The sequence below is a fragment of the Mobula hypostoma genome, chromosome 9 (assembly GCF_963921235.1).
Source record: "Mobula hypostoma chromosome 9, sMobHyp1.1, whole genome shotgun sequence".
NCBI lineage: Eukaryota > Metazoa > Chordata > Chondrichthyes > Myliobatiformes > Myliobatidae > Mobula > Mobula hypostoma.
The window spans coordinates 148242606-148251848 of NC_086105.1; the positions used below are offsets into that span (position 1 = coordinate 148242606).

The following is a 9243-nucleotide window of genomic DNA, read 5'->3' on the forward strand; positions in this document are numbered from 1 at the left end:
AAGTTTCATTAAAGCAGAAATCAGTTCACAATAGAACCTTTAGATGTCACATAACAGGTGTGGAGTGAAATCCCAATGGGCCTGAAACACTAGCTCGTTTCTCCCTTTGCTATTGCAGTTGCATTCACTGAACATTTCCAGCAGGATTTATTTTCAAAACATTCAGCACCATGTTCTTATTTCAATGTGAAGGAGCATACAACTTAATACTTCTGAAGTTTAATTCAAATAATTATGAGACATTGCATTTTAGAATATCAAATGAAGGTAGCAATGGCAGGGCCTGGGGAATGTTGTAGACAGATGGACCTAGAGTTTCAGGTACATGGTTCCCTAACAGTGGAGTCATGGTGGTAAACACAGGAGATTTTGCAGATACAGCAAATCCAGAGCAAAACATACAAAATATTGGAGGAACTCAGATATCAGGCAACATCAATGGAGAGGAATAAATAGTCGAAGAAGGGTTTTGGCTCTTCTGGCCTTCATTTGTCAGGGTAATGAGTATAAAAGTTGGGAGGTCATGATGTGGTTGTACAAGGCGCTGCTGAGACGCGTTCAGTTAGGCTCTGCTATAGGAAAGGTGTCATATAAGAACATAAGAAATAGGAGCAGGAGTCGGCCATCCGGCCCATCGAGCCTGCCCCACCATTCAATAAGATCATGGCTGATCTGTCAGCTCCATCTACCCGCCTTTTCCCCATACCCTTAATTCCCCTACTATGTAAAAATCTATCTAACTGTATCTTAAATATATTTGGTGAAGAAGCCTCAACTGCTTCCCTGGACACAGAATTCCACAGATTCGCCACTCTCTGGGAAAAGCAGTTTCTCCTCATCTCCATCCTAAATCTTCTCCCCTGAATCTTGAGGCAATGTCCCCAATGTCATTAAACTGGAAAGAGTGCAGAAAAAATTGGCAAGGATGTTGCCAGAACTTGAGGACTGAGTTTTAAGGAGAGGTTGGACAAGTTAGGACCTGAGTATGTATGTACTTGAGCATACAAAAAGTCTAAGTATATAAGCTATCTTGTTTATTTATTGTTTTTACTTATTATTGGTGTTCTGTATCTTACTGCATATCGGATCTGGAGTCACAATGATTTCGCTCTCGTTTACACTTGGGGACTGGCAGGACATTGAACGACGTTGAACACGCCGATAAACCCGCCTTTGACTGTAATTGATTCAGCCGGGCGGAGGGGGCGCTCTTGCTCCCCACCCACTCACCTACAGGAAGTGACCTCTTACCCGAGGTGCCTATCATTGGCGGAGTGAACAGTGGCCGTGGTCAGACGGAGCGGGAGCAGCTCGTGTCCTCCGTGAAGCAGCAGCTGAGGGGACGGTGGGGAATCCGGTGGCAGTGACAGCGGCAGAGTGAATCGAATCGCCAAGACGATGGTGAGCGGGAGCAGGCCGTGAGGCGGCCACGGGAATCGGGGCCACACGAGGGCCTCAGGCTCGCGGTGACGCAGCCGCGTGTCGGGGCGGCCGGCACCTCCTCACCGGCCTGGGGCGCAGTGGGGGAGTGTCTGATGCTACCGGGTCTGCCGGGCGGTGCGGTGTCCCGGAGGAGTTGTCCCTTACGGGTCGGCTCGGCTCGGAGGAATTGTCCCTGTCAGGTCGGGCGGGAGGCGCGCGTGCGCGGTGGGGTGTTGTCTCGACCCGGTCCGGGGGGGGTGAGATCAGTCACGTGGCACCTCGGAGGGGAAGCAAAACTCTTCTCCCCCCTCCCCCAAACCCTCCACCCACGGCAGCAGCCCCTCCTGCAGATGCTCCTTGCTGGTTTCAGTATGTTCATAACCGGGAAACAGGCCCTTCGGCCCCATTTACCATGCCGTTCAAGTCCTGACGAAACGTCGACTGCACCTCTTCCTATAGATGCTGCCTGGCCTGCTGCGTTCACCAGCAACTTTGATGTATGTTGCTTGAATTTCCAGCATCTGCAGAATTCCTGTGGTTTCCGTTCAAGATCCGTTTGCTTCAAGCCTTCTAAACTTTTCCTATTCGTGTTACCAGGTTCAGGAACTCAACCAATAGAAGTTCAAAGTACATATATGTCACCATATACTACCCTGAGATTCATTTTCTCATGGCCATAATCAATAAATCCATTATCCATAATAGATTTCATGGAAGACCACACCAACCGGGCAGGTAACCAGTGTTCAAAAGACAACAAACTCTGCTAATACAAAAGAGAAAAAAAAAAATGTCAAGAACCTGAGTTGAGGAGTCCTTGAAAGTGAGTCCATAGGTGGTGGGAACATTTCAGTGATGGGGCAAGTGAAGTTATCCCCACTGGTTCAGCAGCCTGACGGGTAATAACTGAGGGAACCTGGTGGTGTGAGTCCTGAGGATCCTGTACCACCTTCCTGATAGCAGCAGCGAGAAAAGAGCATGTCCTGGGTGGGAGGGGAGTAGTCCCTGGTGATGGTTGCTGCTTTCCTGCAACAGTGCTTAGTGTAGACGTGCTCACTGGTGGTAAAGGCTTTACCCATGATGTACTGGGCCTCATCAACTAATTTCTGTAGGATTTTCCATTCAAGGGTATTGCTGTTTCCATACCAGTCTGTGATGCAGCCAGTCAATACAGGCTTTTGAACCAGAGGAGATAACTTAACTCAGCCCAACACTGAACTATTGACACACTTTCAAGAACTCTTCATCTCATGTCTGATATTTATTGCTTTTTATTTATTACTATTTATTCTTTATGTATTTGCAAAGTTTAGTCTTTTCTACATTGGTGGTCTGTCATGTGCAGTTTTTCACAGATTCCCTTGTGTTTTTATCTATTTACTGTGAATGTCGGCAAGAAGATGAATCTCAAAGTAGCATAGGTTGATATATATGTACTTTAGTAATGCATCTACTTTGTGTGAAGAAAAGAAAGTTCCCTCTCATGTTCTTAATTTACCAACCCAATGCAATTATACTACAGGTCCACAGTCCCTTATCCGAAAACCAGAGTTTTTTCCGTGGAGTGTGGAGCGTGTCGTAACAAGGCTTGTTCGGCACGCCAACAGCTGACGTCACTCAGGTGTGACGTGGCAGCACTAACAGAGGCCGCCAGACGTCAGTTGTGGCTCAGCGCTCGTACTGGTTACACGTGCATTTGCTGTTCGCTGATATTTTGTGTTCACTGTTGACTTTGTGTTTAATTTCACTGTGAAAATGTCAAAAAGAGCTGCAGATACCCCTATGGGTAACAATGAGATTATGGCAGTTTACTCAGTTAAAGAGAGTTCGCTTAGACATAAACCTAGGTTAATGAGACAGATGACACTTGAAGAAGTCTTTAAAAATGTCGTCTGTCATAGCGCTGCTTCATAACTTGAGAATCATGTTCCTGGCCCATCAGGTACCTGTAGAGTTTTTAGCTTAGTTTGAACCTGTATATGTCCTACAGTATTTACGTTCTACATTTACTCCAATAAGTTAAAAAGAGCACGGATCGGGAAAACCCAGAAGTTCTCTCTCCAGCACTCATTATTTGAGCATGTACAGACTTTTTTTTCCTTTTCACTATTCCCTAAACAATACAGTACAACAACTATTTACATAGCATTTACATTGTATTAGGTATTATAAGTAATCTAGAGATGATTTAAAGTATATGGGAGGATGTGCATTGGTCTAGAGCTCCCCAGGTCCCAAAGTCCTCCTGCACTGAGACAGGTTAATTATCAATATAATTATTAATTTTCTGAAATCCAAAAAATTCTGAATTCCAAAATGCAACTGGCCCCAAGGATTTCGGATAAGGGATTGTGGACTTGTATATTTTTTTGTACCTTTATACACCAATATAAAGTCACCTCTTAAAGTCAAAGGAAAATGTCCTGTCCTATAATTCAGTTCCCCATGTTCTAGCAATATTTGTTAATCTTTTCTGCACTCTTTCCAGTTCACTATCACCTCTCCTATAGCAAAGCTGAACACAATTTCTCAAACTTCACCAACATAGAATATTACAGTACAGTATTGTGCTGGAGTTGGGAGTTTAAATTGCAGCTGTACTGGATGGTTTATAGGTAGTTGGCAGCTAGCGTCTTGGAAAAGGGACGCTAGCTGTCAACGATCTATAAACCATCCAGTACAGCTGCAACTTCAACTCCCAACTCCGGTAATCACTGTCCTGACTGATGAAGGGCGGTGTCCCGAAAACCATCTCCCGATGGCCCACTACCCGGGGGTCCCTCTGTCCTACAGAGTGCACTGTGACAATCCTTCCTGGGTTTCACTTGGCACACAGCTTTATTCTCTCAATTTATCATTGCATAAATAGATCTAAAATCAAAGTACATATACAACCGTGAGATTCATTTTCTTGTGAGCACACTCAGTAAATCTATAGAATAACAACCATAACAGAATCAATGAAAGACTGTGAACTTGGGTGCTCAACCAGAGTGCAGAAAACAACTGTGCAAGTACAGAAAGAAAGGAAAATAATAATAATATACAAGTGATATCAAGAACATGAGATGGAGTACTTGACAGTGAGTCCATTGGTTGTGGGAGCATTTCAATGAAGGCAAGTGAAGTTATCCCCTTTAGTTCAGGATGGTTGAGGGGTAATAACTGTTCTTGAACCTGATGATGTGAGTCCTGAGGCTCCTGTACCCCATTCCTGATGGCAGCAACAAGAAGAGAGCATGACCTGGCTGGTGGTGTGGGTCCCTGGTGATGGATTCTGCTGTCCTGAGACAATGCTCCATGTAGATGTGCTCAGTGGTGGGGAGGGCTTTACCCGTGATAGACTGGGCTGTGTCCACTACTTTTGAGGATCTTCTGTTCAGGGGCATTGATGTTCGACAGCAGGCTGTCAGTCAGCTTACTCAATTGTGGATCATTTTCTGTTACTGAAAACCAAATCCAATTCTGAACAATCGCTGAAGATTGTATTGCTGCTTTGAAGACAACGTTCATTTCATTCTCTTTTACACTCCTGTATTGAAGAATGGCAATGAACAATCTTGAAAACCTGTGATTTTAGGGATTGGACTGTATGGAGTTTAGCTTGGTTCTTCCAATGGAATTGATACTTTGAATTTTTAAAATACCTTTTTGTGAGGATGATTAAATGCCGGGCTTTCCAAATACACACTGTTGTTCTCTGTATTGCAGACAGAACAGGACGTTAATCCAAAGGCTTACCCCCTTGCTGACGCTCAGCTGACAAAGACCATCTTAGATCTTGTTCAGCAAGCAACCAACTACAAGCAGCTTCGCAAGGGAGCCAATGAAGGTACTTTTGGTTTCTGGGGTATGATATTGGAGGGGAGGCAAGTGTCCACTCAGAATTTAAGGTGTTACTTTCTACAGTGTTTAATGGTAATCGGGAGGGAAAATGGGTTTAACACAGGTAAAGACGTCTGGGTACTAATAAAGGGGCTCCACTGGAAATGTTGACTGTCATTTTCTGCAGGGATGCTGCCTGGATAAGGATACAGCAGGGAACAGGCCCTTCTGCTCCAAGAGCTGCACCACACGGCAACCTATAACCCTAGCCTAATCACAGGACAATTTACAATGACCAGCTAACCTGCTAACCCATACGAGTGTGGGAGGAAACTCGTGCACTCCATGGGAAGAACGACCAAACTCTTACAGACAATGTTGGAATTGACCTCCAGCTCCCTGAGCTGTAATCGTGTTGTGCTAACCGCTGCACTGCCATGGCGCCGGTAGAGTTCTGAACTCATAGAACAGAACAGAAACGGGCATGCTAAACTGAGAGTCTAAACAGCCCCATCGACCAAAGCCCTCCACACCCCTCCTGTCCGTGTACTTACAGTATGCTTAAATAAATAAACATTGAGATTGAACCTGCATCCATGACGTCTTCTGGCAGCTCATTGCACGTACCACCTTCTGAGTGAAGAAATTCTCTCTCAGGTGCCCCTTAAATATTTAATCTTTCACTCTTAACCCACGACCTCTAGTTGTCTCACCCAGCCTCAGTGGAAAATGCCTGCTTGCGTTTATCCTAACAATACCCCTCATAATTTTGTCTGCCTCTATCAAATCTCCCCTCATTCTCCTGCGCTCCAGGGAATAAAGTCCTTTCCCTGTGACTTAGATCTTCACCGGTCTGTTTTCACTCCAGATTCCTGCACCCTGCAGCCTCTCGTGTCTCTGAAGACATCTTTTAACATTTGCTCAGATAAAGATGAGCTTTACTTTTCATATGTACAATACATGGAAACGTACTGTGAAATAGATTTTGTTGAATCAGATTAGCAAACACTGTGCTGAGGGCAGCTCGGAAGTGTCGCCATGTTTCTGTTGCCAACAGAACATATCCACAACTTACTAACTCTAATCCATACCGCTGTGGGAGGAAATCGTAGTACCAGGAGGAAACGCGCGTGGTCACAGGGAGAACATACAAACAGCGGTGGGAATCGAACCCTTGTTGCTGGCACTGTAAAGTGACTGAGCTCTCCGTTATGTTACTGTTCTGCCCACTACAGTGTTGAGTTTTTAAACCAACCTTTTTCCTGCCATGGAAACAGAAACATAGAAAACCTACAGCACAATACAGGCCCATCAGCCCAAGATGCTGTACTGAACATGTACTTACTTAGAAATTACTTAAGGTTCCCCATAGCCCTCTATTTTTCTAAGCTCCATGTACCTATCCAAGAGTCTCTAAAAAGACCCTATCGTATCCACTCCACCACCATCGTCGGCAGCCCATTCCACACTCTCACTACTCTCTGCTTAAAAAAAACTTAACCCTGACATCTCCTCTGTACCCCCCTCGTGTTTGCCATTTCAGCCCTGGGAAAAAGCCTCTGACTATCCACATGATCAATGCCTCTCATCATCTTCTACACCTCTATCAGGTCACCTCTCATTCTCCACTGCTCTAAGGAGAAAAGGGGCTCAGTTCACTCAACCTATTCTCATAAGGCATGCTCCCCAATCCAGGCAGCATCCTAAAGTTTCCATATCTTTCCTGTAGCGAGGTGACCAGAACTGAGCACAGTACTCCAAGTGGGGTCTGACCAGGGTCCTATATAGCTGTAACATTACCTCTTGGCTTTAAACACAATCCCACAATTGATGAAGGCCAATGCACCGTATGTCTTCTTAACTACAGAGTCAAACTGCGCAGCAGCTTTGAGTGTCCTATGGTCTCAGACCCCAAGATCCCTCTGATCCTCTACACTGAAGAATCTTACCATGAATACTATATTTTTGCCATCATATTTGATCTACCAAAATGAACCACCTCACACATATCTGGGTTGAACTCCAACTGCCACTTCTCAGCCCAGTTCTGCATCCTATTGATGTCGCACTGTAACCTCTGACAGCCCTCCACACTATCCACAACACCCCCAACCTTTGTGTCATCAGCAAATTTACTAACCCAACCCTCCACTTCCTCATCCAGGTCATTCATAAAAAATCATAAAGACAGGGGGTCCCAGAACAGATCCCTGAGGCACACCACTGGTCACTGACTTCCATGCAGAATATGACCCATCTACAACCACTCTTTGCCTTCTGTGGGCAAGTCAGTTCTGGATCCACAAAGCAATGTCGCCTTGGATCCCATGCCTCCTTATTTTCTCAATAAGCCTTGCATGGGGCACCTTATCAAATGCCTTGCTGAAATCCATATACACTACATCTACAGCTCTAATGTGTTTAGTCACATCCTCAAAAAATTCAATCAGGCTCGTAAGGCATGACCTGCCCTTGACAAAGCCATGCTGACTATTCTTAATCATATTATGCCTCTCCAAATGTTCATAAATCCTGCCTCTTCCATCAACTTACCAATCACTGAAGTAAGACTCGCTGGTCTATAATTTTCTGGGCTATCTCTACTCCCTTTCTTGAATAAGGGAACAACATCTGCAACCCTCCAATGCTCCGGAACCTCTCCCGTCCCCATTGATGATGCAAAGATCATCTCCAGATGCTCAGCAATCTCCTCCCTCGCCTCCCACAGGAGCCTGGGGTACGTCTCATCCAGTCCTGGTGACTTACCCAATTTGATGCTTTCCAAAAGCTCCAGCACATCCTCTTTCTTAATGTCTACATGCTCAAGTATTTCAATCTTAATATCTATATGCTAAAGCAAGGGAGTTGTGGACTGCAGGTGATTTTACTGAATTGCAGCCAGCAGAGTAGGTCAGATGGGTGTTCTGGTTCTGTTCTCTGGGGAGTGGACACTTTGGGTAAGAGGAAGGTGTGGCAGCTGTGTCTCCCACAGTGGGAGATGGGATGGGGTGGTGTGTGAAATCTGTCCATCTGTCTCCCATTTGGATGCAGATTCTGGAGAGGGGAGGAATCAGTGAACTCAAAATGATAGAAGAGATGGTCTTCTACTGGGGAGGTTAACATGGGGTGGGGGGAACGGGGGAGGAAAGATCACACATGGTGAGAGCTGCCCTTACCACCATGTATCTGATTCACTTTCTTTCCAGCCACCAAGACACTGAACAGAGGAATTGCTGAGTTTATCGTGATGGCGGCGGATGCCGAGCCCCTGGAGATTATCCTTCATTTACCCCTTCTCTGTGAGGACAAGAATGTGCCTTACGTTTTTGTAAGGTCCAAGCAGGCTCTGGGGCGAGCTTGCGGAGTGTGTCGGCCTGTCATTGCATCTTCGGTCACCATAAAGGAAGGCTCTCAGCTGAAGCCTCAGATTCAGTCTGTGCAACAGGCTGTGGAACGACTCCTGGTGTGACTTGCTGAAAGTAGGGTATTCAAAGCTGAACTGATTGTGGTGTCTGTCCTTAAACGGCTCTAGATTGTAGTGCTAAGATAATGTATGCATTTTTTATGTTCTTTGGTTTTCTTAAATAAAGTGCTCGTCAGAAGACTTGTACTCATCTTTCAAAAACAATGCACTCTAGTTAATGTGGGACCAGTACACTTCGGCCCAATTGAACCTATTAACTGAAGTTTCATGGAAATGGTTAAAAAGGGATTAAAAAAGGAACTTTAACTGAGTAATGAATTATGCATTTAACTGAAATGGAGAACAAATTAATCACTAGCATTATCACTACAGTACTATAAAGTTGTATTAGTTCCCAATAGTTGTCAGTGGAGAAATTAATCCAATGTTTGCTGTGAACAATAGGCACAGGCACCTAGTGCAGATAATGGACTTAAGTTAAAATGAATAACAAAATTATCAAAAAATACACTGATTTTGAATCTGTGTCTTTCTGCCCAAATGAATTATATAAACACATGCAACTGGTGCCA

At 44.8% G+C, this 9243-nt stretch overlaps 1 protein-coding gene across 1 annotated transcript; it reads left to right on the top strand.

Annotated features, from left to right (window-relative positions):
- The first annotated feature begins 1243 nt into the window (after positions 1-1243).
- snu13b (SNU13 homolog, small nuclear ribonucleoprotein b (U4/U6.U5)) lies at positions 1244-8882 on the top strand. The gene is made up of 3 exons (XM_063059420.1): positions 1244-1401; positions 5134-5254; positions 8454-8882. Exons 1-3 carry the CDS (start codon positions 1399-1401, stop codon positions 8714-8716), a joined length of 387 nt encoding a protein of 128 aa, XP_062915490.1. The 5' UTR covers positions 1244-1398; the 3' UTR covers positions 8717-8882.
- The last annotated feature ends 361 nt before the right edge of the window (positions 8883-9243 follow it).

Coding starts and splice junctions, on each gene's coding strand:
- snu13b (XM_063059420.1), top strand. Junction 5,255..8,453: donor TCGCAAGGGAGCCAATGAAG/GTACTTTTGGTT, acceptor CTTTCTTTCCAG/CCACCAAGACACTGAACAGA.